General features: G+C 49.2%; 1 protein-coding gene across 1 annotated transcript in view; it reads right to left on the minus strand.

The window, feature by feature from the left end:
• Positions 1–13,602, minus strand: part of MRPS6 (mitochondrial ribosomal protein S6) — a 45,489-nt gene extending 31,887 nt beyond the window's left edge. The window contains exon 1 of the mRNA XM_021546342.3: positions 13,497–13,602. Within this exon, the coding sequence (XP_021402017.1) occupies positions 13,497–13,541 (45 nt within the window). The 5' untranslated portion in view covers positions 13,542–13,602. The remainder of the gene's footprint in view (positions 1–13,496) is intronic.
• Between the last annotated feature and the right edge of the window lie 499 nt (positions 13,603–14,101).

Raw genomic sequence — 14,101 nt, forward strand, 5'->3', positions numbered from 1 at the left:
CTCTTAAGCACCACGTGAACCAGTTTTAACCAAAATCAACACAGCGGGTCAAATTCTTTGTCCCTTGGTTTGCTGTCCTGATGCTGGTGGCAGTGGTACATTTACTTTTCTCCGCTTCTCAAATTTGGGAACTTAGCACGCACTTTTAATCCACATTCCACAAGAGCATCAGCCTTAACTCAGTTGATGTAGGAGAAATTCTTAGTTGCAGCTAAGTTTAGTGAGGCCTACTGTACCAACCCTGCAAGGCAGCAAAGACAAAAGACAAAGATTGAATTAGAGAGGAATTTCATGAAGTAATGAGAAAAAATTTGAAGTGTAGTAAAACAAATCACTGAACACCACAGATTTTTCCCCCTTTATATTTCCTGCAATCCATAACAGACATCATTCAATATTTGTAGGGCTAAAGTGGTAAAAGCCTTTCACAAGTTAACTTCAATGGTTACAGGTACCTTCAGAGACGCAGCGATTCGGGAGGATTGAGTGACCCAAATTCCCCAGAACACAGCAAGCAACAAAAACACATTTTCTTTTTCTTTACTCTGGTGTCTCACAAGTATCCTTCTCAAGCCACTAACCAGATCTTCCTCTTTCCAGCAATCTTAGGAAAATAAAATTAAAATAACCAAACAAATGAGAATGGCTATGGAGCCCAAACCTGGCTCAGCATTTCCTGCACTGCACCCCCCAAGTCCTGGGAGATCCTGGCACCACAGGAAAGCACCTGAGACACCAGCAGGCTGCTAGAAAAATCAAAGTGAGGTCACAGCACTGTCAAAAACCAACATCCATTTTAAATCAGCTGGAGAACCAGGGTTATTCTGCAGGTTTTGAGGTGCATTTGCTCCTGTCTGGGGTACAGATAATCACAGGGTTATTTTTCACTTGGAAAGATCTCCATACACATCCACGTGATCCAAGGGGAGAAAACATCCCATTCCAGCAAGTGGCAGAAGCAAAACTCCACCTGACATCCCACTTTAGGGCCAGTGCCTTTGGACACCCACACCTGGGGTTTTGTGGAAGCACCAGAGGCACAGGAGGGAACACTGGGTGGGTTCTGGCAGCTGGAAGGATGCCAGGAAATGCCCTTCCAGCATCCATTCCCATCCCATCATAGAGAGCTGGAAGATATGGAGGCAAAACCTTCCCTGTCGCGCTCTTCCCGAATTCCCAATCCCACCTGTCAGCTCCCAAACACATCAGGAAACATTTTGGCAAGCAGGACCAAAATGCTGGAAGTGGAGGGAAGGGGAAAATGAAAACTTGGTGGCAGAGGAAGGGGCACTGAGGAGCTGCATGGTGGCTCCCTCATGGATTTGGGATGTGCTCCCAGCTCTTGTTTACGCCTTGGGACGTACCACAGAATCATGGAATGGTTTGGGATGGAGGGACCTCAAATCCCACCCAGTGCCACCCCTGCCATGGCAGGGACACCTCCCACTGTGCCAGGCTGCTCCAGCCCCAGTGTCCAACCTGGCCTTGGGCACTGCCAGGGATCCAGGGCAGCCCCAGCTGCTCTGGGCACCTGTGCCAGGGCTTCAGTGCCCTCTACCAACCCAGAGGCTTCCAATGGGTTTAGAGAGAGCTGGACATGGGATTCTTCCATTTCCTACACCCAAGGGCTATGGGAAGGGAAGACCAAAGCAAAAAAACAGGGTCAGTCTAAAGATGAGAACACAAACCTTTAGTAGCAATAATGAGATTACTACAGAAGGTGAGGAACAGGGTCCGACTCCACTCCTCTTTCCCACACACTGGTTAAAGCACAAGAAAACCAACACTGGGTTTTTTCTCTGGCCATAAAATCTCACAAATCCTACAAGCATCAGCTCCAGGCATCCCCTTTCCAGTTCACTCTCTGGCACGAGGCTGAAGCTCCCATTCCCCCATTAATTAATCATTAATACAAACAGCCTGATAGCATATTCTAATGTTTGGTTGGTTTCTTTGTTAGGGATATTTATATTTAGTATCCCTGCCATATATTGGGTTTGTTTAAAGGGTCAATAAAACCATTTCAGATTCCAAGACAGTTAAGGTTGAAAATGCACATGTTGTGTTAAAGGCAGCAACGGTGCTGAGGTAAAAACGTGCAAGTCCTCACAGATTGTAAAAATAGCTCCCAGCAAGACACAACTTCAACCTTCAAACTTAAGGAGAAATCCACCACTGTGTCGTTTGTATGGTTCAGCTGGTTTTCAGGAGAAAAACTTAAAAAAATAAAAATAAGGGCTCCCCCCCAGCACCACAAACCCACTTGAGAATAGAGATATTCCTTCTGCTGGAATTACAGCCAATAATGAGAGACTAAGGAGAATGGCACAAAACGGACTGATTACAGCACTGGGCTAAATTTATCATTCCTTAGAAGCCTCAAACCACAGATGTATTTTCAATTCTTCCACAGAATAATTCACATTTCTCCCCACCCGCAAATACAGGAGTAGTTAAATGGTCTAATAGCTTAATCCAACCCAAAATTATAAACACTTCACATCAGATGATGCAACCAGAGCCAAGTTTAATGGACTATTCTTAGTTTTAAGCACTTTGGAGCAACACTTTAATAGTGTTGTGTCTTTTGCTATATTCAGCTAATTTTTCAACTACGTTATGTTTATACCAAAACTATAAATATTTTAAGACAAAGGGAAGAAGAGATTTGACAAAAAAGAAAATCCGCTATACAGAAAACCAGAAGAGCAGCCAGATAAGGAAATTGTAATAATTAATATTTTTAATGTTCTGTTGTCCTTCTCGTTACTAAAAAATATTTGATTTTAACTTGAGCTCACGCCCCACCATCTTCCCTGAAGGTTCATCAGTGACCTGTCACAAATATCCTACAGAGCAATATGGAAAAAATCACAAAAATATCTGTTAAAATCAATTCAGTTTCATACCAGAAGTATCCAGAGTGTTTCTATAAACAGGATATTAACAGGGAAGATGTGGCTGCCCTGGATCCTTGGGAATGTCCAAGGCTAGGCTGGATGGGCTAATGGAAGGTGTCCCTGCCCTGGGGGTGGGACTGGATGGGCTTTGAGGTCCCTGGGAATCCAAACCTTCTGTAATTCCAGCATCCAGACTCTCTGAGAAGTGTGTCAGCATTAGATGCAGCTGCCCTCAAATAAACTGTGACATTCCTCAATAAAGTCACTTCAGCTCCAGGGGGCTCATTCCAACCAAAATAAACCAGAAGTGAAGTTCCTGGAGTGTCTTCCATAGGATGATACAGCCAGACCATGCACCTGAAATAATCAAATTTCAGAGAGCTGAACCCTGCCCTTTGTCACCAACACCTGAGGGGTTTTTTTGCAGGGCTCAGTTTGCCTGAGCTGGAAGGTGAAAAGTTTTCAGCAGCCACCACAAATCTGCTGCACTGTCACTAAATTACAGCACTGAAGTAGCTTCTTGTACCAGTTTCTCAGACCTAATTCCAAAATAACCCTGGAACTTTTCTTCATTAGGAAAATGAGACTCGTCCCTCTGAACTTTCAGCAAGTTCTGACCTCAAGTCTTACAAAGGACTTTTGAGATGCCCCATGTGAGTTTAGTCTTGAGTTATTAGAACAGTGAACATTGTGGCACTGACAGAGGGAGGGAAAAAAAAAAGGCAGAAAGACAGTGCTGCTGCCAAGGACTGGGAATTTTCTTCCCTGAGGCTGTTTTCTGGCTGGATCATATCAAAGACACAAAACAATGTGCTTCCCTCTTGTCTGGAAATAGAGGCTGCAGCTCTGGTGAAACAATGCATATGTCTCTCCAACACCCAGCCTGTTCCTTAAGGGAAAAAAAAAATCCCAAGCAAGTCCCTGAAGAGAGATTTCATAATGTGAAGCAGACCCAGGGTGGGATTTTGAGGAGAAATTTGTACGATTGTTCTAAAGGAAAACTTTCTCCACAGTGCTTTTCTAATAAAATGGGTGATTAAAACATGCCAGGATCCAACTGCTCCAGCTCTGAAGCCACTATTTCTTCTCAGTTCTCTTGGCTTTTTGGCAGATGGGAAGTGTCTGAGCTGACTTTCCTTTTCTCCTCACCAATCCTGGTGTTTTAAGGGTTAATTTAGGGATGCAGATGCCCACCTATCCCACAGGAGTGTCCACTGTTAGCAAATTAAGTGCTTTGCTCACAGTTTTCAGATTATTTCTTGGGACCAACATTTTCCCTCTCCACCTCCCAGCAAGAGTATTCGAAATCAGGTCTGCAGCACTTCACCTACTGAACAGCTCTGCTGTGTGGAAGAAATCTGACCAGATTGCCAGGATGGTGGAAAATATTACCTCTGCCACAGAAAAATTAATAAATACCTGAAGTCTCGTGCCTTGAGTGGGGTCTGTACCATGTGCAACCCCCTGAGTGTGTTTTCCAGGCTCCTCACACCTCTGGCCATGGACACACCAGTGAGTTCTTACTTATCCACTGCTCCACAGTAAACAGAAGGAAAAACATCTCTTAGGGGAAAAAAAAAAAAAAAAAAAAAAAAAGGAGGAAAAGCTTTGTTCCATTTACTGCAGCACTCCAGAACACAAAAAAAGGAGCACTGAAGCTCTTCATGGAGTAAGTGATACATAAATTATGTAGCACATGCCCTTGAGGAAGCAGGGGCTATCCTTGGCAGCTGCTCAACAGAGCCCTCAGCATCCAGGGCAGCAGTTCTAGGCTTTTCCCTGAAAATCAGGAGCTGGGGCAGAGGAATGTGCCAGGAACCCCCCTGGGGCAGACAGGGAAGGCAGAAGTTGACCTGGAGCACCCAATAAATAACTGGAGCTGCTGGGGATGCCAGGCCAGCCCTGAACTCCAGAGGCTGCAGCAGGGAAGGGCCACATTTCCAGGTTCCCTGAGCCCACCTGGCTGAACCTGTTGGTCACACTCTGCATCACCACCACATGGACCTCCTGCTGGTCTGGAGAACTCAGGAACCAACTCCAAAAATCACCACTATGAAAACAATCCAATTTGAGGTGCAAGGAACAAGTCACTCACTCAAAGGAGCTGTTACGAACACGCAAGGAACTTTTGTTTTGGTCAGGAATCACTCCAGCTCTGGTCTTCGTTTTACTGCAGCAGCACAAAAAAGCAGCTTGTTCCAGCATAAATTCTTCTGGATTCTTTTCTACACAACTGCTGAGGGAGACATGAGAGAAATAAATAACCCCAGAGCAAGAGACACAGAGAACTGAGTGCCAGTCAGAAATGGGGTGTGCAGTGGACAATTACAGAGCAGGACCTGGAGTGATGCGAGGCCAACTGGAGCTCAAGGGCATTGGGACTGACACTGTTAGAGCAGGACATCATTTAGTTGTCATCCTTGGGGTTTTTTAAACCATTTCCCCCCCTCATCCCAAAAAAATGCACCTATTTCAGTGTCCTACCAAGTCACAAATGAAGGAGGGGGAGAAGGCACAGGAAGGACACTCCAGCAGTCAGTGGACACAAGAAAAGCTCCAGCCTTGCAAAGCAAGAGAAAATGGATGTTTGCAGAATCTGCATCACCCTCCCCGAGCCACTTCGTGCCACTGCCTGTGACATTCACACTTGGCTGGTTCCCTTTGCCAAGAGCCAGTCCCCAGCACTCCAGCAGGAATAAGGAACTGATTTGCTTCCACTGTTTTTCCCAGAACTCCAAACACCTACAGGGCAAGGGGGGTAAGCTGGGGACAGAGGGAAGGAGACAAAAAGTCCCTTTTTATCTATTAAAATACAGAGATACCAGAGAGAAATTCTGTCTTCTCCAGACCTACCTAGACAGGATAACCATCATACCCAGGAGATTAATCCATCAATTATCAATTTAAAGAAAATAAGAAGTTAATACCTTCCTTTGCCCCTTGTCTGCCCAAAGAATTGGTTTATGTTTCCATGGGTGACAAATGTTATCTGGAGGAATTTCTTCATGGAAAGGAACTGGCAGGGGCTGTCCAGGGAGGTTTGGAGTCCCCAAGGAAGGCCTGGAGGTGGCACTGAGTGCTCTGGGCTGGGGACAAGGTGGGCATGGGGCACAGCTGGGACTCCATGGTCTCAGAGGGCTTTTCCAAGCTCTGGAATTCTGCGAAGGGAGCAGAAGCTGCCAAGGAATTGGCCTTGCAGAACCTCTCCTGCCTCGGCTGCAGCTCCAGCAGGGCCCTCCTGAGCTCAGTTTGTCACCACAAAGCCCAGCCCAGCAAGGAAACCACAGAGAGGTGACATCCCCCTCCACAGGACACAGTTCTTTTCCACAGGAACTGAAAGCAAAAGGGGCAGAGACAACCCAGAAGCCACGTGGACAACAGCAAAACCAAGGGCACCAGAGGGCAAAAAGCCAAACATTTCCAAGGAAGTGGGAAGGGGCTGGCAAAAACTGGAAGGTTCTGGCATCACACAGCAGCAGGCAAGATTTCCCTGCCAGGTCACACTGCAGTGGAAGGTGCAGCAAGACTCTGAGTGCCAAGGCTCAAATCCTGTTTTTTTGGCAACCCAAAACGCAGCAGCACAAACATTTCACTGCCATGGCAGGGATGAAGGAGATGAAGACTTGGTCACCAGAGCAGCAGCAAGAGAATGGGTCAGACAAGGCTCAACAGCCAAGAATTTGATTTCAGGAGTGGAACTGGGACCACTTCAGTTCTCTGGACAAGGTTATCACCTTTTCAGAAGCAAATATCAGAAATGCTGCAAAATCTCTGCCACTACTGAGGATGCCCTTTCCTTCAGCTGGAAGCTCAATGCTGTGATGCAGCTGGTGGTGATCATCACTCAGCAGGAGCTGGATAATCCCAGCCTAAAAAATGTGCTGGTTCATCCCATTTGAGGAGGATTTTGGCTGGGACAGTGCAGAAGTTACTTGGGAAATGAGAAAGGAGAAGTGTCAGTCCTCATGAAACTGGGCAAGATACCAGGAAGAAATTCTTCTTCAAATTTCTAGGAAGAAAAAAAAAAAAACCACACACACAAAAAAAAACACCACCACCACCCAAAAAAACCCAGACTCATTAAGCTTCTTTAAGACTTCCCCAAATTCCCATCACATTTCTGGCTGCCCACAATCTTTGGAAGAATATAAAGCACCCCCAGGATTATTGATAGGTGAGACAGAAGTTCAGGAACATACATAGGCCAAGAATTTGAGGCTCTCCACGCTTCCCAGTCAGCTGGGTGCTGTTTCAAGACTTGTGATCCTTCTTAAGAGATTTCAAGACACCAAAACCAGAGTTCAATAAAATTCTGTTGGTTCTAAAACAATTAATGCTAATTACAAAGCTTGATGCAGAATATATCTATTAAAAGCTACTGAACACTGGTTTCTTTTTCAAAAACACCAACTCCACTGAACTCATTCCCTCCTCTGCATGGACCTGGCTTTTAATTATTCCTTAGATATTTGCCGGACTGAACACAAGGATTGCCTTGCAAGTGGACAAACCAGGAGTAAAAAATAGCAGAACAACAGTATTTCTGCAGTTCCTCCATGCTATTTCTTGGGTTCACGACCCTCCCTTTACACCATCCACTTCCTTCCTGCCCTTCTCCTCACCAGGGTGATGAATTTTCTCTACAATCTAATTTTCAGCACCCATATTTGCACCAGTGCTCCACAGGAAGGACAGGTCTTCACATCTTGCCTTACTTTCCACATATTTATTTCCAATATTTCCTGTTCCACTTCTCCATAACTAGTCATATTTTGCATCTCTTTCTGTATTTTTAGTTTTCCCTGCATTCACCTTTTTAATCAGCTCCACCATGCCCACTGGGAATACTGCTGCTGCTCCACAGGGCAGGAATTTTTCCAGAGAATAACCTGGTGCCCAGAGGTTCCTGCTGCCCTCAGATGACACAGAGGGTGGGACATGAAGCTCTACCAAGCAACTGCTTCCACACAAACAGCTCTTCCTTCATCCCACATTTGCAATCAGGGAGGTGTGGGTGGCTGTGGCTCCAGGAGATATCAGCCTGCCATAGATGGAGCCTGACAAATCATAAAATCATGGAATGGTTTGGGTCGGAAAGACCTTAAAGTCCATCCAGTGCCACCTCTGCCATGGCAGGGACACCTTCCACTGTCCCAGGCTGCTCCAACCTGACTTTGGACATTTCCAGGGATTCAGGGGCAGCCACAGCTTCTCTGGGCAAAGAAAAAAAAAAAAAAAAAAAAAAAAAAAAAAAAAAAAAAAAGGAAGATAAATTACTTGCCAACAACCAACAACTTAACAACTGCCAAAGCAGTTTTTGTGTGGCAATGATGGTTCTGGGATAAGGGAACTGGAGAAATCAGCTCCTGAAAGAACACATGGAGAAAAGCAGAGCTTCCATCATTCCAAAGCATGGAACTGATGAAGTTAGGAGACAGAAAACACAGACACATGTGAGCTGAAGGAGCAGTTTCTCCTCAGTGCTACAATGGACAACTTTTCCAGGAGTCGGTCACGTCTCAGGGCTTTCCAACAATCAGAGATTAATGCTGCTCAGCACAAAGGGTTCTCCCAAGAGTTCAGGGACACAGTCTGCTCACGCTGAAGTTACCAACACCTCCCTGTTCACAGCAGGAACCAAACCCAACCAGGAGCAAAGAGTTCACTGCTGAGGAGCAACCAGGGGCAGCCCAGAGAAGTTTCAAGTCAAAGGTTTAACCCCCACTGCTGTCCCCTGAAGAGGGACTGGCCAAACCCCACTGAAATCCCACCAGGGGCCTGCAAGAAACTGAAATTAGGCTTCAACTATTCTGCAGTCCCAGGCACGTATGCCACACTTGGCAAAAATTCCAGCTCTTCCAAGACTGAAAATGTCAAATATCAGGCAAGAGGGTATCGTTCCCAAAAGCTGTCTACACCACACTCTCCAAAACCCAGTTCTTGTTATGGAATGTTCAAGGCAGAAAACAAAAAGGTGACTCCTCCAGCAGAGGCAGTGCTGGATCTTGCTGCTTTCTGATCCTGGATTTTAGTTCCAAGGCTTTGGTCTCCTTCCCAGCACCACCCCCAGCTCCAGGATCCCTCCCTGCCAGGCTCAAGAGCCTGTTCCAGCCTACTGAAAATGCCAGTGGGAACAGAGGAAAAAACTTTTGTGTCTGTCATTTTAACTTGCTCATCTAGGAAGAGGGGTGGGGAAGATGCACAATTCCATTGGAAGAGCAGGTGGTTCACCAGAAAGGAAAGGAAATAAAATAAACCCAGTATCTTCCTGCTTCCTTCTCTCCCCCTCCTTCCTGGCAACTGAGACATCAAAAGCCCAGTTGCTGCAGCTGCCTACACAGCAATTAAGTGGAATAGTCAAGATGTCAAGCAACACTACTGCCCATTTACTTTGGCCTTCCCAAAATAGCCAACAATCTCCACACGGCAGGTAGGGAATTTTGGAAACACGGCAACCCACTCCAAAAGCAACAAACAGCTGCTGAAGACAAGCTGTGTTGTGAGAACATGGCTGGAGAAATGAGAGCACACATTCACTGCAGGATTATTATTATTATTATTATTATTTGGAAGTGTCCAAGGCCAGGTTGGACAGGGCTTGCCGTGACCTGGGATAGTGAAAGGTGTCCCTGCCATGTGGAACAAGGTGATTTTTAAGACCCCTTCCAACCCAAACCACTCTGGGATTCCAGAAGTGGGTGGATGGGTCTCCTAGTCCAGGTATTTGCTGAAAAACAAGTGGTTAGGTTTTAGATTATGACTCTGTGTTTGAACTTCGTCATAGGTGAAGATGAGCACACTGCTAATAAAATATTGATGAATTTCCTAGTTTTTAGTGAAATACTCGTGAGCTATTTACAAAGTGCCCATCAGTTCCAGTTACAAAGGGGTGCTGCTGAGGACGGGTGTCCCTGTGCTCTGCTCTGGGTGACAAGGTGGGGATCAGTCAAAGGCTGGACTCCATCCTGGAAGTCTTTTCCAAGCTCAAGGACTGTGGGATTCCCACTCTTGTGTCCCAGCCTCCTTGGAGGTCTGGCACTGCCACCCAACAGTCACGCTGCACGAACAGCCTTGGAGCAGCAGGAAACCATTTCCAGCTCTTCCTTCCTTCCCAGGGAGTTTCAGAGCTCCCTGCAGAGCCCTGCTCTTCCAGCCAGTGAGAATTCCTGCAGATTCACTCCTGGGGATTCACTGCCCTTCCCTCCTGAAGGTGCTGCTCCACCACAATCCCCCACTCAGAGCCGAAGACGGGAGAAAATCAGGAATTCTTAAAAACTCAGTTTTGGTTATGAACAGGGAATTCAGGCCATGGACAGCTGTGTCTTCATTTTGCACCTTCCCCTCCAGCACAGCTGCAGGGCTTGGCTGGGGCTGCTGTGGGCAGGTAAAGGTTTGGTTTGCAAACACCTGGACAACACTGCTGATAACAAATCTGCCACCAAGCTCCCCCCAGCATTTGTTCTTTCTGTGCTGCAGTGTGGAAAGCAACACAATGGGCAAAATGAATCATTTCACCTCCGTGTGCTCACACCTTGCTCTGCCCAAAGCATCTCCTCCTCGAACTCACAAGCAGCAACACAAACCCCTCACCCTCCAAATACACCACAGAGAAAGGAGATTTGTTTATTTTAGGGTGGCTTTTAGGGCTTTTATTGTTCTTTTCCTAAGAGTCACTACCTGGAGGCTCTGTTGATGAAAAATTATATATAAAGAGTATATAAAATATCCTGTGTTTTCGTATATAAAAATACAGTGATTTTAGTCCAATTCCATTGTCTCACAAATCAGGACAAAGAAGAGCTGCCCAGCTTTGACTTTAGAATAAAATCCTGACTTTTTGTGGCAAGTCCATGCAGACAACCAGAGACAAAGGCTGGTAAGTGGAACCAGCGCAAAGTGAAAGTTTTCCCATCCCCAAAGCTCTTGGGTGCTGCATTTTTAAGGCACAAAAGGAGAACTGAAGAGGCTCTGGAGCCTGCCAAGCCTGAGGAGAGCATCAGGCAGGATGGATGGGGTGTGCTGCCCTGGGACCCTCCCAACAGATGCCACACGGAGGAGAAGAACAGGAAAGGATCCCTGACTTGGACACGAGCAGGGCTGGGCACAACAGGGCTTAAAGTAACAAAAATAAACTGGAGGGAGTTATTCTGGATCCCTGAGAATGCCAAGGGAACTATTAAAAGAAAGTTGTAGGTGGGGGAAACCCTACAGAAGCACCAAGTTTGCCTCTGAAGAGAGGCAGCAAAGCCTCCAGGCTGAGGTTTGCACGGCAGAGAGCTCCGAGAAGTTCAGGACAAGCCCTAAGGCACAGGAAAGCCAAGTGACAAGGGTTTGGGGTTCTTTTTGGAGGACAGGGGACCTGCCACAGGTGAGGAAGGACATCACAGACACCAAAAGAAGAGTCAGGACTTGCTCAGATAGCACCAGGACATGCAGAGGGACTGACAGGGAACACCTGCCCAGGTGCTGTCACCAGTGTGGAAAAGAAATGTTTATTCTTCTACAGGAATGAGTTACGGACTCATTCCACTATTTCAGACTGGCTTATGATCCTTATATTTTGCCTCATTTAATTCAGTATTACAGCCAGGATTATGCACAGCTTACAGGGGTCATTAGAGCACCCCCCAGCCAAGGTCCAGCAGCACCATGGAGTATAAAACCACTCGAGAAAATATTTCCAAGTGTTCTCAGGGCACAAGAAAGGCAGGAGCAGCAAAATACTGGGAAATGAAAAAGCACCCAGACCCGGTGTGCTGAAAACAGCATGAAAATAGCAGCACCTACAGACAGACTCTAAATTTTAGACTTACAACAAGGGTGGGTTAAAAACACCAGCACAAACTGAAACGTTTAGACATAATCACAGAGCTAAAAAAAAAAACCCTTTAAAGGTACATCCATGTGGAAAGAACATGCTGGAGAGTCCAACTTCAAAGAGGCAAAGGTTGCAGATGTTAAATCCTGAGTGCACTGATGTTCATTAGAAGCATCTTACAGCTAAAAGCTTATCCCTGCATCTCCGTGGCCAGATCCTAGAAACCAGAGAGCCTTTCCAGCAGAGAGCACTCCATGGCATCCTTTCAGAGAAGTCAGTTTATTCCTGCATCAGTATTATGGCAGATTTGCTACGCTTGCTGTCCTGTCCTGCATTGCGAGTGCCCGCCTGGCTTAAAGCATCTCCCCCATCAACAGCACGGCTACAAAAAGCATCTCTGCCTCATCCACCCAAGGGGAGAGGTGTGGAAAGGAACAAAAAATTAAAAATCGGACAGAAATGATACGCTGACAAGCAAGTGGAAAAGCAGCGTATTTTGTGCCCGGGTGAGCTGGTGCAGCAATGTCACTCGGCTTTCTCCCTGCTGCTGCGTTTCTCCACTAGAGGACCCAGGTGAGATGTCTCTACTACAGCTTCTGCAGCTAAACCACGGGGAAAAATATATTAAAAAAAAAAAAGAAAAAAAGCCAGCCCCGACATGTGGATGGTCCATGTAAAATGAATGGAAATGTACTAGTGCATGCAGCACACCAGACGTGCTCCGTAATTCCCAAAAAACCACGGCCACGCTGCTGAGCTGCTGCCCGGTGGGAAATGGTGCTGGTGGGAATGAAGGGTAAATCCAAGCAGAGTATCCACGCCGGGCTGGATCAGAGGGCTCCAGCCCAGCGTAAATGCTGCTACATTCCAACACCAGCACCGCATATTAAGCTGGAAAGTAGCAGATAAACAAAGGCTATAGAAGGTACTAGAGAAGGGCCAGTATCAGCTGTTATTTACCAAATAAACCTCCCATCCACACGGAGATGGCCTTATTTTATTATTATTTTTACGCACACACATCCCCCATTTCCCACCACCCCCCCTTCCCCCACGTATTGACTCAGCTCCTGCCGAATGGGAAGAGCATCATTTAACCGAGCTCCGTTATCACCGCGCTGCCAAAAAACAGCGGCAACGGCTGCTGCCACCCCCAGCGCCCCTTCCCGGGGGCGATACGGCCCCGGCCTATCGGCCCCGCTCAACTGCTGCGGGCACAACCCCATCCTTGGCACTGCCCTGGCACACGGGGGGGAAGGTGGCACCCCGCGGCTGGGAGCTGGCCGGAGCGAATCCTCCGCTTGCCCCTCGCCCCGAGGCTTCGCGGAGCCCAGGGCGGCCGAGGAGGTGCGCACCAGCGCAGGTGCGGGGAGGGGGATGGAGAGCGCTGGTGCTGCAGAGGGAGAGGGGGATGCGGCGGCAGGGGCACGGCAAGGGCCGGCTTCACCTGCTCCGGGCACGGAGGGAGGGGACGGGCGAGCAAAACCGCATCGCTGCCGCTCGGAGAGCGTGGGATCTGCTTACCTGCGGAGCGGAGGGGAGGGGGAGAGGGGACTGCGGCTCGGGGGCAGCGGCTCAGCCGAGGCTGCGAGGGCAGGGACGCGGCGATGGGCGAGCCCCGCGGAGCCCGGGACGCGCTGCGGCACTGCGGGGCCGGGGCCGGCCGGGCCACCGCGGGGACAGCGCGGCCACGGCACGGGGCGAGGCTGGGATCGGGCGGGGGTCTGCCAGTCCCACCTGCCTCCCTCCCTTCCTCCCGTCTCCTCTCCCTCACTCACCCTCTGCATGGCTTTCAGGATCAAAGCCAGTTCATAGCGGGGCATCTCAGAGCTGGCAGTGGCGGGAGGAGCGGGGCACGGGTGGGGAGGAGGGGGGCTGCGGCGAGGCCGGAGAGGAGGAGCGGGGGGGACAGGAGGAGGATGAGGATGAGGAGGTGGAGGAAGGCGCGTCCCGGCGCTGTGGCGGCTCCTTCCCGCGCGGCTCCCGCGGCTCAGACGCCCGTACGGGCAGGGGCGGCGCGGCTTAAAGGGCGCAGGAGCTGCGCACGCTCGGCCGCGCCGGCCCTGCCCGCGCCAAGCGCCGCCCCCGCCGCGCCGGGGCTGCCCCGCACCGCGGCCTGAGGGCCGGGACCCCCGCGCGGCCGCGGCCGGGCCCTCCCCGCGCTGCCCCCGCGGCCGGCGCCGCCCCCGGCCCCGCCGAGCCGCCCGAGCGGCCGCGGCCGCCGCCGCTGCTGCTGCAGGGAGTGGAAATTTCCACTGCGCCGCCCCCCCGCCCGGGCGGGCCGCGCTCACTGCCGGCCGGGGCCGCGCGCGGAGCGGCGCGGGGGGGCCGCGCGCGGCGGGGCGGCTCGGGCCGCGCCGCGCTGAGGGAGAGCAGCGGCGGG

The sequence above is a fragment of the Lonchura striata genome, chromosome 2, assembly GCF_046129695.1.
Source record: "Lonchura striata isolate bLonStr1 chromosome 2, bLonStr1.mat, whole genome shotgun sequence".
In the NCBI taxonomy this organism is placed as follows: Eukaryota; Metazoa; Chordata; class Aves; order Passeriformes; family Estrildidae; genus Lonchura; species Lonchura striata.